A 15,000-nucleotide genomic window follows, 5' to 3' on the forward strand; every position below is an offset into this window, starting at 1 on the left:
TTGTCTTCTCCAAGCAATCCAAAAACAACAGTTTGAAAATGTGCACCTACAACGCGGTTGTTCTGTGAAAAGGTTTCAGGGGAAAATGCAAATTGATATCCTGAAGTGTTTGGAGGGGGGTGTGTGTGTGTGTGTGCGGGGGGAGGGTGAGTTGCTACTCATGAGATCTTAACCATGTCAACAACTTGTTTTGGGAGTGAGGAAAAAGAATTTGGACAAAAACCTTAATCCTAACAAGGGGCATACAAACAAGCTGAAACCCGTGGGAGGCCATACCAGACCTGGCTGGGGCGGCTGGGACCCTAGACTAGACCGGGGGCTGCACAGGGATGTGACGCGGGGCTTTAAATAGCTGCCCCTCTGGACACTGAAAGTAGATGTTGAAAAAGCAGCACAATAGTACATGCTCATTGGTTCATCAGCTGAAGGTTTAGAGAAACTTGACTCACATGAGGCATTTACATAGACGCTGAATGTTTGGGAACTGCCAATGGAAAAAAAAAAAAAATAGGGAAAATTGGTTGTTTTTGTTTCTAGCTTTTAACTGATGTGTTCAGATAAAACGTAAGTATTGCCCACCATCAAAAGCAATACCTGGTGTTTTTAAAGGGAGGTTATTGTGAATGGTGATTTAAATTTTTTTTAATGGAGTTTTACTTTTCATTTGGGTTGCAGAACGGAGTTGTATCGCTCGCTGTTTGGAGGCAACACGCTCACTGGTGCCAATCCACATGACTGACCCTAGACCTGTTGATCTGTGAACCCTGGATGCAGACATTGGGTGCTGTGGATGGAGTCTCCCTCGTGCCGTCCCAGGTGGTCACTGTGCACAGGACAGTGGGCAGAAGACCCCAGACTGTGCTGGAGGGAACTGGAAATGATTCTGAGTTTTGTCATTTTGCCAGGATTTGTACATTTTTCTATTTGAAATGTAGGAAATGCTATAGAATTTGTCTTGGTGTCAAAAAAATTTTGTACTTTTTCACGTGACTGAGGCATATGCAGTGTGAAAGGAGAAGTGATATTCGTCCATGGTATTTATTTCTGATAATTTCTAAGGTCAGAGCTTGAACCTTGATTTTAATGGACAAAGAATGCAAGATGAATGGATATTTCTGTATAATGTTTTTGAACATCAACCAAGTATCTGAAGATTGTAACAGTGTGCAGAGGGAACAAATAAATTGTACATAAAAATAAATGTTATATGTATGACTTTATTAAAAGTTACAGAGGCAACTCAGAGTTGGCCACAGTAAACACATATACACGGTCCATTTGACACATACAGTACACGGCCATCTGCATCTCTTCAGTAATCATGATCATGATCCGTGTCAGACGGGTCTTTACAGCATTACAGCACAATCTCACCCAGGTCCCAGTAACCGTTGACCTATCCTTTGCATCAAGTAGAAAATTTACACGGAAATGCTAACTTGCTATGAGGCTATCTGGCAGAAGTGGCTACCGTCACGCGGCCACGCGGCGATGACGACGGACGTCACTGTAGTGTGTGTGTGTGTGTGTCGCAACACTACTCAACCCAGGCTGAGCTCCACAGCCCTTTCCCATCAGTACAACCGCCGAGGATCATCAAACATGTAACTCTCAGCACCATGTCTCTTCAGGTCATTAGTTAAGCGTTCCTCTCCTCTTAAGTAGTAACAATTGATTATTTGTTATATGATTATTTATTCATTTATTTATTTATTTTGCATTTAGTACGATGAGATGAGTGCATGTCAAAGAGCAGTTATAATGACACAAGCTTGAAACCTGCTTTTTCATGTTGCACGTCTAAATTACAGTGAACAGTAACCTGCCATTGCTGCCGTTTTAATAAATTAGTTTTACAGTGTGGAATGTTTGTACTTTAGAAAACATTTTCGTTAGGTTAAATGACCACACAGCCGCGCACATGTCCAGCTGAACGGCATTTTTGGAATAAGCAACAGAACTCCATGTAGTTGCCAAATGTAATTTGTGCAATTTGTATGGCAGATAGAGAATGACAACAAAAACAAACCACTGAGTAAATGTAGTTGTAAGAATGCATTGCAAGGTAAGGTGCATATGCTTCTATTAATGGTGGGATTTATTTGTGTGTGTGTGTGTGTGTGTGTGTGTGTGTGTGTGTGTGTGACACACTTGAATAGGGGGCCCTTCTGGACTAGCCTCTTGTGTGAGTCCCTGTGGGTGTGTGTGTGTGTGTGTGTCCCTGTGTGTGTGTGTGTGTGTGTGTGTGTGTGTGTGTGTGTGTCTCTCGGATGGCGCTGATCACCATGCCTGTTCACGCTCTCAGTGTTTGATCATTAATGAAGTGCTCTTTCCCAAGGTGCGCTAATCTCTCCTCCCAGCTCTCCTGCACCCCCCCCCCCCATGTTCTGACCGTAGCAGACACGTTCAGCGACTCCACACACACACCCCCGTGTAAAAAAGAAAGAAAAACTAAACCAAAAAACCCAACACAGTTCCCTTGATAGCCTTTTTTTCTCTTTTTTTTCTTCTTCTTCTCCTTCTTCTGTAATATATCTTTTGTTCTTTGAGGGTGGCGTCTCAGCCTTTGACTTATGATTTTAAATGACTCCCTTGTTAATTGCTATTTGCTAAGTAGGAATTGTCAAACGCTATTTTAGACTACTTTGTTTTTTTTCTTCTTCAGTTTTTTTAATCCACTCTGACTAAATCTGCAGTATATATGACCTATCATAAAGATGCACTGGAGAGTAAAAAACACCTTTAAGACTACATGTCTATATGTGCACACCGTTCTGAATCCCAGAACTATTATTTCAATAGTTCTTTCTTTTTTTTTTTTTTTTTTACCTTCCAGGGCTTTTATTTTGCCTGGAACATTTCATATCCATGTCCTCTCTCTTCTCTAGGCTCATAGCCAACAGTGCAACAGTGTTCTGTAGGGTGACATGTTGGCTCCTCCAGCCGGAGTTTACCAGTATTCCCCATTCTGTAGGGGGGGGGGGCAACCAAAGCGCTGAGCGTCTCTACGATGACGCGGCGGGGGCGTCCATGGTGGAGAGGATGCGCACCACCTCTGCGCGCTGCGTCGGCGAAATGTGTTGAGTCATGTGAACGATGGAGTCCATGGCAACCTCTGGGTTGGCTTGCACCAGGCTTTGACGGGGAGAGGGGGGGGGGGGGGGGGGAAATAAAGCAGAGTTACCGAGCTGCGTTGAACGTGACAGTCGGTGAGCCAGGAAAAGAGAAAACAGGAAGAACCACTGGGGGGACGACGACATGCACCAACATGGCCGTTATTAAAAACAAAAGACGCATACAATCTGGATACGATCACAGTTGGCACGGCAACCTTCAGAACTATAAAGGCCATCTCCGCTCTAGCAAACCCCAAGGTCACGGACCCTCCCCAGGGAACACAAACACTTGATTGCATTGTAATTGCATTGTCTGTGCGCGTATTGTAAATGTGTGCCTTTGCTGTGCTGCGGAGACTGAGTGGAAGCCCTTGATGACGAATGTGAAGTGGTGGGTGAGGTGGGTTGAGGTGGGTGAGGCCCTCTCGTACCTGCGGATCTGTTTGAGGATGTGGTCCCTGCGGATGTACTTGATGTTCTCGTCGACGACGGAGCGCGCCCCTTCCTCCTCCGCCAGCTGCTTCTCCAGCCAGTCCACCACCTCCTCGTTGCTGTCCCACAGATAAGCCTAGAAAGGGGGAGAGGAAGAGGGATAAGGAAATGAAAGGAGAGAGAGAGAGAGAGAGAGAGAGAGAGAGAGAGATGAGGGAATGTGCACAGAGGAGGAACGTGAGGGCAGCTCAGTCGCCAAGATGATTCTCTCTATCCATGCTGCTGCTTCGAACATGATGGGATGATTTGGTATCGCGATTAGACACCTCCTCCCTTCAACTTTAGCCCCCCCCCCCCACACACACACACACACACACACACACACACACACACACACACACACACACACACACACACACACACACACACACACACACACACACACACACACACACACACACACACACACACACACACCACCCCTGGTCTACAAGAACCTGGACATAAATAAAAAAAAAAAGTGGCCCTTTGGATGGAGTCCTGCGATAGAAATCTGGCTGATCTTTAAACAAAGTGAGAGGGCTGTGCAGTGGACCGAGGCCGTTTACCGGTCTCCCGCCTCCCCGAAAAAAAAAAAAAAATACAAAAAAAAAAACCTGCCTGCACTTGAAGTCCGCGGGAACGTTTAATGCCCTTATTAATCATTTTTAATCCGTTTGCTTTTAATTAAGAAACAGCATGTTGCTCTCCTATCTGCACATGCCAGGGTGCAGATTAATTGTGGCTTAAGATAGCCGTCCCTGATTGGAGTAATGTATTAGCGAGCCAGACGCCCATATTCTAAAGATACTTCAGTGGGGCCTCGGGGCGCTTGGCTGAGCTCCAGGTCTTTTTCCGGGCCCCTTTTCTGATAGGAGTGTGGGGAAAGAACAATGTCATCGGATGGAGTGGGAGGGGGGGGTTGAATTTGAATCTTTTCTTTACTGACCAACTCCCTATAGCTCCCCAGGAATGGATGTGCCCAAGGACATCATTTGAACACGGCAGACCTGCTGCCTGCCTGCCTGCCGGTGTGAGGGAGCCCAGACAAGCGGTGGCTAATTAGCATAAAATGGTGGTGTGATAACTATAGCTCAGCTCACCCCTCTGGAGAACCAGCCTACCAAATGCTCTTCAACATTGTTGATGTATTTCTAAAAATACATTCACTGCAAAAATGGTGACCTTCTTACCCAAAGAGAACATATGTAACAAAATCAAGCCATCAAAATTCTCTATATGTGTATATGTATATACGTGTGCGCACACGCACACGCACACACACACACACACACACCTTTCACCTTCTCCACCTTTTATTACGTTACAGACATATTCTACAATAGAGTTCATTTTTTGTCTCAAAATTCTACAAAAAAAGCCCATAATGACAATGTGAAAACAGGTTTTTAGACATTTGTGCTAATTTATAAAAAATCTAAATGTAAAATATCACATGTACACAAGTGTGCACACACCCTTTGATATGACACCCAAAAGTGAGCTGAGGTGCATTTAGTTTGGACTGATACTGCGTGAGATGTTTCTATGATTTAATTGGAGTCCACCTGTGATAAATTCAATTGATTGGACATGATTGGGGATTTGCCAACACCTACCTATATAATAAGGTCCCACAGTTGACAGTGCATGTCAGAGCAAACTCCAAGCCGTGGGGTCAAAGGAATTATCTGCAGACCTCAGAAACAGGATTGTGTCAAGGCATAGATCTGGAGAAGGGTACGCAGAAATCTCTGCAGCTTTACAGGTCCCAAAGAGCACAGTGGCCACCATCATTCATAAATGGTAGAAGTTTGGAACCACCAAGACTCTTCCAAGACCAGGCCGCTTGGCCACACTGAGCAATCGGGGGAAGACGGGCCTTGGCCAGGGAGGTGAGCAGGAACCCGAGGGGTCACTCGGACAGAGCAGCACTCCACCAATCAGGCCTTTATGGTAGAGTGGCCCGACGGAAGCCCCTCCTTTATAAAAGGCACATCACAGCCCGCTTGGAGTTTGCCAAAAGGCACCTAGATGACTCTCAAGCCATTAGAATCAAGATTATCTGGTCTGATGAATTTTATTGGCCTGAATACCAAGCCTCACGTCTGGAGGAAACCAGGCACCGCTCATCACCTGGCTAATACCATCCCTACAGTGAAGCATGGCGGTGGCAGCATCATCACCCGGCTAATACCACCCCTACAGTGAAGCATGGCGGTGGCAGCATCATCACCTGGCTAATACCATCCCTACAGTGAAGCATGGCGGTGGCAGCATCATCACCTGGCTAATACCACCCCTACAGTGAAGCATGGCGGTGGCAGCATCATCACCTGGCTAATACCATCCCTACAGTGAAGCATGGCGGTGGCAGCATCATCACCTGGCTAATACCATCCCTACAGTGAAGCATGGCGGTGGCAGCATCATCACCTGGCTAATACCATCCCTACAGTGAAGCATGGCGGTGGCAGCATCACGATGTGGGGATGTCTTTCAGCAGCGGGAATGGGGCGACTAGTCCTGATAGAAGGAAAGATGAATGCAGCTAAGATCCTTGAAGAAAACCTGCTCCAGAGCGCTCTTGACCTCAGACTGGGGCGAAGGTTTACCTTCCAACATGACAACGACCCGAAGCACACAGCCAAGAGAACAAAGGAATGGCTTCGGAGAAAGTCTGCATGTCCTTGAGTGGCCCAGCCAGAGCCCAGGCCTGAATCCAATTGAACATCTGTCGAAAGAGCTGAAAATGGCTGTGTACCGACGCTCCCCATCCAACCTGAAGGAGCTTGCAAGGATATGCCAAAAGGAATGGGCAAAAATGTCCAGAAACAAGTGTGCCAAGCTCATAGCTTCTTTCCCAAGACGCCTTGAAGCTGTAATCGCTGCCAAAGGTGCAGCAACCAAGTATTAGGCTAAGGGTGTGTACAGATACAGTATGTAACCCCTAAAAAACGTATTTTTGTCAGTAAAATAAAATTGCCTATTTTCTAAAAAAAACTGTTTTCACTTTGTCTGTAATGTAATAAAACGTGGAGAAGGTGAAAGGGGTGTGCAGACTTTTCGGCTTGACTGTATACATACATACATACATACATATATATAGACTTTCATACTACATATACATACTATACAATATATATATATATTTATTTATATACTTAGAAAATGGAGATCACATGCTTATACTCATGAGTACTCTGACAGCACCTCATTAATGACAACTCATGGTTGTCATCATGACTATCGGGGCAGCCCTGTTCCAGCTTCCAATTTAAACATGTCTCTCATTCTCAGTGCCCTGTGGAGATGGAAGGATCAGTATGCCTGTGGATGGTGCTAGGGGGTGGGAAGGATCAGTATGTCTGTGGATGGTGGTAGGGGGTGGGAAGGATCAGTATGCCTGTGGATGGTGGTAGGGGGTGGGAAGGATCAGTATGCCTGTGGATGGTGCTAGGGGGTGGGAAGGACCAGTGTGCCTGTGGACGGTGGTAGGGGGTGGGGGTGCCTCACCTTGACGGCTCCCTCTGCCTCCACGAACCAGCGGCGCAGCATGGCCTGGATCTGGCCGTCGGTGAGCTCGCTGTTGGCCGCCTGGATCTTCCTCTTCACCGTGTCCTCCAGCAGCAGACGCCGCAGGCGCCAGTAGAAGAAGTGCCGCGAAGTCCGCCAATCCAGAATGTCCTGCGTGGGAAATCAGATTGATTGATTATACTCTTCTGTTCAGTAAACACAATTACTGATTTTACTTTCCACTATGTGCACTTTGCTTTTTTTTTTTTCCTCCAGGGATCTGAACAGCTGAATACACTCTGGAGTAGCCTCTGTGTACCGCGCGCGCACGCACGCACGCACGCACGCACGCACGCACGCACGCACGCAATGTGCTGGTCTGGCTCAGTGTCTACGGAAAGGCCATCAGACTGACCGTGATGACACCCTTCTCCTGCATGCGGCCAGGTGTGTCGTGGAGGTCGGCAAACTGCACCGCCACCTGGTGGTAGATGGGCAGTAAGAACTCCTCCCGTTCCTTCAGCTGGCTCTCTAGCTCCTTGCGTTCCGAGACGTTCAGCTCAGGGGTTCCTGGACACATGCAAACACATTAAAATAAATAAATAAATAAATAAATAAATAAATAAATAGACAGCTGCAAAAGGCCACTTAGCAGGGGGTCTGTGTGTGTTTGCTGGATTAACTAAGCTTCAACTCTAACAATGGACCAATGAGACTCTGTGAAAGGCTGGGCAACATGACCTTGAATGTCAGTTAGCAGCAACCATAAAACACTGGGAGGTACTGAGCGCGATCCAACTCATTCCTAACAGCACCAGGCTAACAGTTTGGCCCCCAAATGCTCAAGGTGCCCATAGCGTGTAGAGGGGGGGGGGGGGGGGGGGGGGGAGGAGAGCGGAGCACCGAACATCAGAGCGTTTGGCCCAGCCTGACCAGAGCTGGGTGGGTGGGCTCAGGGGGGTGGGGTGGGTGGGGGGCTCCCTCCTAATCCAGTGTGAGCCCGGGGCTTTTTGGAGCCTGAGGGGGGGGGGGGGGGGAGGCCCTCCCTGTCAGCCAGAGGATTGATTTCTGTCAAAGCCAATCGGGCGGGCGGGGCGGATCGGCTGGACCCGCGGCTCTTCTGGCCTCTCCTTGGCCGGCGGGGGGAAATCGATGGCGGGGGCGCAGGCAGGCTGGCGTGTGGACGATTGATCCGAGACGCCGCTGACTGACACCTCTCCCCCAGGAAGGGCGGCAGGAATGACACAATCAGTGGCAGATAATAGGCCCCCGAGTTACGGGATTATCACACACACACACACACACACACACACACACACACACACACACACACACACACACACACACACACACACACACACACACACACACACACACACACACACACACACACACACACACACACACACACACACACACACACACACACACACGATAAAACAGCAGCCATCTCTGGACAGAGAAGGACACGGGGGGAGGAGAGGAAGGAAGATATAAGTGGGATCTGCTTAAAGTGAAAAGCACTTGAAAATCACCTTTGTTGTTGGAAACGAACTAACTACTACAGTGGTATTTCTCTATGCATATATTCCGAATTGTTTGAATTATTTGAATACTGTGCTGGCCTTCCCGAAGCCGAATTTAGAAAAGGCAAAAAAAAAAGGTTTCACCTTCTTACACCTGACCAGACGAAGAGCAGAAAGAAAAACTCACCAAGTTTCTCCGCCAGGCCCATGTACACGGGATCCACTCGTCTCATGGTCTTCACCAGGTCCTTCTTCCTGAACTTGATCTCCACCGTGCCCTCAGGCTCCAACACACCACCGCTGTCAGAGAACAAGACCACAGGAGAAGACTATCAACCAACCAACCAACACACCACCGCTGTCAGAGAACAAGACCACAGGAGAAGCCTATCAACCAACCAACCAACCAACCAACCAACCAACACACCACCGCTGTCAGAGAACAAGACCACAGGAGAAGACTATCAACCAACTAACCAACCAACCATCCAACCAACCAACCAACCAACCAACCAACCAACCAACCAACCAACCAACCAACCATCCAACCAACACACCACCGCTGTCAAACAACAAGACCACAGGAGAAGACTATCAACCAACCAACCAACACACCACCGCTGTCAGAGAACAAGACCACAGGAGAAGACTATCAACCAACCAACCAACCATCCAACCAACCAACCATCCAACCAACACACCACCGCTGTCAGAGAACAAGACCACAGGAGAAGACTATCAACCAACCAACCAACCAACCAACCAACACACCAACACACCAACACACCACCGCTGTCAGAGAACAAGACCACAGGAGAAGACTATCAACCAACCAACCAACCATCCAACCAACCAACCATCCAACCAACACACCACCGCTGTCAGAGAACAAGACCACAGGAGAAGACTATCAACCAACCAACCAACCAACCAACCAACCAACCAACCAACACACCAACACACCAACACACCACCGCTGTCAAACAACAAGACCACAGGAGAAGACTATCAACCTATCAACCAACCAACCAACCAACCAACCAACCATCCAACCAACCAACCAACACACCACCGCTGTCAAACAACAAGACCACAGGAGAAGACTATCTATCAACCAACCAACCAACCAACACACCACCGCTGTCAAACAACAAGACCACAGGAGAAGACTATCTATCAACCAACCAACCAACCAACACACCACCGCTGTCAAACAACAAGACCACAGGAGAAGACTATCAACCAACCAACCAACCAACCAACCAACACACCACCGCTGTCAAAGAACAAGACCACAGGAGAAGACTATCAACCAACCAACCAACCAACCAACCAACCAACCAACACACCAACACACCAACACACCACCGCTGTCAAACAACAAGACCACAGGAGAAGACTATCAACCTATCAACCAACCAACCAACCAACCAACCAACCAACACACCACCGCTGTCAAAGAACAAGACCACAGGAGAAGACTATCAACCAACCAACCAACCAACCAACCAACACACCACCGCTGTCAAAGAACAAGACCACAGGAGAAGACTATCAACCAACCAACCAACCACTTGCACCGACAACCAAAGGCACAAACAAGTCTTTTTTGTCCATCCACTGCTGACGTGGATAAGAGAGAGAAATACTCACCGGCTGTCCTTGTCGGCGTACATCTCCATGTGGCGCGGGTTGATGGTGGGGTCGATCACCACCCAGGAGCCCCCCCTGAGCTCGGCCTGCGGGGGGATGTAGACCAGCACCGGCTGCCGGTACTCCCTCAGGCCGTCCACGATGTAGGCCCCGAACTTCAGCACCTGGTCGTACATGTCTGAGGAGAGGAAAGAGTGTGGAAGGCACTCTCTAGTTTACTTTCTAACACGCAGAGCATTTTAGGGAAATTAAATACATTGTGCACTAGGTAGTAGGGCTGAACGATTTGGGAAAATAATCTAATTGCGATTTTTTTACCAAAATATTGCGATTGAATATGCGATTTTTTTTTTTATCCTCTTTTTTCCCCCAACAAAACGTAATGAATGATTTAAATATGACCAACACAATATTAGATACATTTAGTGTAAAATCTTCTTTCCCACATTTTACATTTTTATTTAACTGCTCATTACAGAAACAAGAACAACAAATCGCTGTCAAAAAAGTAATTTTAAGTATGAACACTAGGCATGCACTTAAACACTGTGTGCAAAATGTATTATCTAAAAAAAATAAATAAAAAAAAAAACATTTTTAATCGCGAACGTTGCGGTTAGAAAATCGCGTTCTATCATATCGCGATTAAATCGCAAATGCAATTAATCGTTCAGCCCTACTAGGTAGTCACCCAAACAGAGGATGACAAAGCATGACAATGAGGAAGGATAACAAGGAATAGGAAATATATTTCAATACTAATTATTTATTTATTTATTTATTTTTAAAGATTTGTTTTTGGCCTTTTTGCCTTTATTCAGATAGGACAGTAAAGGTTTGGACAGGAAATGAGATGGAGAGAAGAGGTGGAGAGTGGGGTCGGGAAATGACAGCGGGTCGGATTCGAACCCGTGTCCCCGTGGGTGTTCAAGCCCGTATATGGTCGGGGCTACTGCTTGCGCCACAGTGCCCCCCCAATACTAATTATTGATACATAAATGGCTCATCATGTCAATACCTTGTTTGGTCAGGTCACATTCCTTGCTGTAATTGAGAGACCCATGACTCATGACACATGACACATGGGTCATGGGTCATGGGTCATGGGTCATGGATGTCCATGTTGTCCATGTTGTCCATGTATACGTACATCTAGCATGATATTCATTATTCACTCATAACTGATAAATAAAACAGCAGCATGTCCAGTGACATGTTCCTCCAAAGAGAAGGGTCTGCAGATGGCCTGATGTCCCGTCCCGTCCCGTCCCGTCCCCACTTACCTTTCATGCCCCCAGAGAAGCCCCTCCAGTTGGCGAACACCATCAGTGGCAGTCCCTCGCGGTTCAGGTCCTTGATGGCCTGCGCCGTCTTAAACGCTGAGTCTGGGAACCACACCTGGCCAGCCTGCTGGATGATCTGAGGGGGGAAGGAGGGAGAGGAACCATTAGAAAACACCACCTTCCCCCCCCCACCACCACCACCACCACCACCCAGCTTTAGCCAAGACGCCGTGGAGAAGAGCATGTTTGTTCGCCTGCGCGGGTGAAGGGGCTTACCTTGGCCTCCGAATCCAGATTAGCCGGATCCGCCGGGATGGACAGCTCCACGGATCTGGTTTCCACGGCAACCACTCCGGTGGGTATTCCACCAAGTCTGTGACCAGGGGAGGAGGACACGAATGCTGTTGTGTTATTTACGATGAAGCGTCAAAGAGAAGCATTACTATTGTGGAAGGGAATAAGTAAAGGGAAATGGGGTAAATATAAATGTAATTGTACACACACACACATCTGTATTCTTACCACAATTATTTATAGTTATATTTACCCCATATATATATTATATATATAACTATAAATAATTGTGGTAAGAAGGTAATAGTTGGGGGTACAAGGGACTGGGGAGTGGGGAGTGTTAAATCAAGAGTTAATTCTCCCCCAGGCTGCTCCAGAAGCAGCGGTGTCAAAGGTGAGCAGGAGTCAATTGGAGTTAATGGTGATGGAGTCAAATGGATTTTGAGGAGAATCTCTTCACTTCCAGCTTCATTGCTTGGTTTTCTGTGAAGCTATTCTGGAGCAGCCTTACAGGGCAGGAATTAGAGGCATTCTTATAGAAATGTGTGAGTGTGTGCGTGGGATTATATGTCCGTGTGTGTGTATTAAGAGGTGGGTAGTAAAGCGTTAGGTTTACTCTGTTACATGTACTTTTCACTCTTACTCAAGTACATAGACAATTTAATTAAAAAAAAAGTACTTATACTCCATGACATTACGCTACACACATCTCGCTGCTTCTATATTATTATTTTCACTTTTTATTTTTTACACGTGCACAGGTTCTAGCCTGTAACGTCGACTGCTTTGGCTACGTGTAAACGTAGACAGCTCATTGGCTTCCGGTTCTTACGTCAACAGCGCAGTTATATTGAACCAGGACACTTGACAGCGGAAATCTATGGAAGTCAAATCCCCAAAAATTCGGAGTGGAAATCGGTGGAAAATGGCATCAGGGTGTGCAAATCGAAGCATTCTCCAGATGTACAGGAATAACTTTTTTTTTTGCTATTGTACTTGGTAGCCTAACTTTATGTTGAGAGCTAGCTAGTCACCAGAGTGAGATTAGTTAACTTCAACGCCTAGTCTTAATACGTTTATTATTCGAGGTAATTTAAGGCTGACGTTAGAATTATGTTGTTAAAGTTAACTTTACTCGTTGAACCACTCTCTCGGTTAGTGTAGTGAAAGTGTTTGCTCATTCGTCATTGCTCTGCGCAGTTGTCTGTGCCACTTTTGGAGAGGCTAAACATCAATGATACAGGCTACAACATTTGGTAATATAGGCCAGCCTAGAATGTATGTATGTATTTATTTATTTATTTCCCCCGGCAGAATGTGATTTAGTATGTGAACGTGTAAATGGGTATGTTATGTTGTGTTTATTAGACAAGCATTTTAAAATGGTATATTTTGGGCATATGCCATTAGTCATACAAATGACTAATCTCGTATGATGTTTTTTTACACCTATTACTCACTACTTTTTTTTACTGAAGTCATTATTTTGATGGGTACTTTCACTTCTACTTGAGTCATTATAATTATAAAGTAACAATACTTTTACTTGAATACATCTTTTGCTTACTGTACCCACCTCTGTGTGTATGACAGAGTGTGTGTGTGAGAGAGAGAGAGAGATGGTGAGTGACAGGAGTACTTATGAGAGGACAGAGCTGTAGTCATACCCACCTAGCCCTGCCCACTACCACACTCTGAGCCCACGGCTGCATGATCTCCAGGAAGGAGCCATGGTCAAAGAATCCACTCACCCACGCCCCCTTAGAGCCTGGAAGACACACACAGACACACACACACACACACACACACACACACACACACACACACATAGACATACAGACAGGGAGTTAGAGAAAACGGAGGTAAAGAGAAAGACAGAAGCCCTAAGCGGCGGTGGCGGAGGCGGAGAAGGAGGAGGAGAAATGAATGAATTGCCTTTTGGCCCGTGCCGAAGTCTGTGAGCGGCGATAAAAATCATCTGCATACGCGTCTCTGCGACACATCAGACGTGGGGAAATAAACAATCTGCAGGAGAAACTGGCACCTTTCTCTCTATCGGCTGGCGACAGCCTGTTCCCTGTCACCCGGCACGGGGCTGAGCTGAGACGAGCTGAGACGAGCTGGGGCTGGGGATGGGGATGGGGATGGGGATGGGGATGAGGATGGGGATGGGGATGGGGCTGGGGCTGGGGCTGGGGATGGGGCTGGGGCTGGGGATGGGGCTGGGGATGCTGTGTGGGTTTTATGGGGGCTCCACTCTCTGCACGTAGGCAGCAGCAGCAGCGTGATGAATGAGGAGGGAGAAAAAGAGCGGAGCGCGGCAGAGAGAAAGATAAAGAGAAAGGAGGGAGGGAAAGAAAGAAAGAGGAGAGTAAGAGAAAGGGACGAGGGGGGAGAGAGCGATTGAGCGAGAGAAAGTGCAGAAGGAGAAGGAGGGCAGGAGAGAGAAAGGGAGGCACAGAGAGAGGGAGGGAGCGATAGAGAGACTAGTGAAGAAGGGGAGGGAGAGAGAGAGAGAGAGAGAGAGAGAGAGAGAGAACAGTGGAGGGAGAGCGAGTGTGAGAGGCAATGAGAGAGGGGTTACAATTCAATTGCACCCGCAGCACTTCTGGAGCTGAGCCCACTGTTCCAGTATTATCTCTCGCCTGTGTTCTGGGGACCGCACCTCCGGCCATAGAGACACACACACTATACAGACTACAGAGTTCTGGGGACCGCACCTCCAGCCTCCAGCCACAGAGACACACACACTATACAGACTACAGAGTTCTGGGGACCGCACCTCCAGCCACAGAGACACACACACTATACAGACTACAGAGTTCTGGGGACCGCACCTCCGGCCTCCAGCCACAGAGACACACACACACTATACAGACTACAGAGTTCTGGGGACCGCACCTCCGGCCACAGAGACACACACACTATACAGACTACAGAGTTCTGGGGACCGCACCTCCAGCCACAGAGACACACACACTATACAGACTACAGAGTTCTGGGGACCGCACCTCCGGCCACAGAGACACACACACTATACAGACTACAGAGTTCTGGGGACCGCACCTCCAGCCACAGAGACACACACACTATACAGACTACAGAGTTCTGGGGACCGCACCTCCGGCCACAGAGACACAC

At 47.4% G+C, this 15,000-nt stretch overlaps 2 protein-coding genes across 10 annotated transcripts in view; one reads left to right on the plus strand and one right to left on the minus strand.

Annotated features, from left to right (window-relative positions):
- The window catches only part of aatf (apoptosis antagonizing transcription factor), a 14,349-nt gene extending 13,110 nt beyond the window's left edge, over positions 1-1,239 (plus strand). Inside the window, exon 12 of the mRNA XM_012834872.3 lies at positions 676-1,239. Within this exon, the coding sequence (XP_012690326.2) occupies positions 676-739 (64 nt within the window). The 3' untranslated portion in view covers positions 740-1,239. The remainder of the gene's footprint in view (positions 1-675) is intronic.
- The window catches only part of acaca (acetyl-CoA carboxylase alpha), a 51,364-nt gene continuing 37,565 nt past the window's right edge, over positions 1,202-15,000 (minus strand). For all 9 annotated transcript variants that reach the window (XM_031572569.2, XM_031572566.2, XM_031572562.2 and 6 more), the window contains 9 exons: positions 13,531-13,627; positions 11,842-11,938; positions 11,566-11,701; positions 10,283-10,460; positions 8,817-8,929; positions 7,519-7,673; positions 7,104-7,274; positions 3,548-3,684; positions 1,202-3,135 (listed from right to left, as the gene is read on the minus strand). In XM_031572569.2, the coding sequence (XP_031428429.1) occupies positions 3,006-3,135; positions 3,548-3,684; positions 7,104-7,274; positions 7,519-7,673; positions 8,817-8,929; positions 10,283-10,460; positions 11,566-11,701; positions 11,842-11,938; positions 13,531-13,627 (1,214 nt within the window). In that variant the 3' untranslated portion in view covers positions 1,202-3,005. The remainder of the gene's footprint in view (positions 3,136-3,547; positions 3,685-7,103; positions 7,275-7,518; positions 7,674-8,816; positions 8,930-10,282; positions 10,461-11,565; positions 11,702-11,841; positions 11,939-13,530; positions 13,628-15,000) is intronic.

This window comes from Clupea harengus, chromosome 8 (genome assembly GCF_900700415.2).
Source record: "Clupea harengus chromosome 8, Ch_v2.0.2, whole genome shotgun sequence".
NCBI classification, from domain to species: Eukaryota; Metazoa; Chordata; class Actinopteri; order Clupeiformes; family Clupeidae; genus Clupea; species Clupea harengus.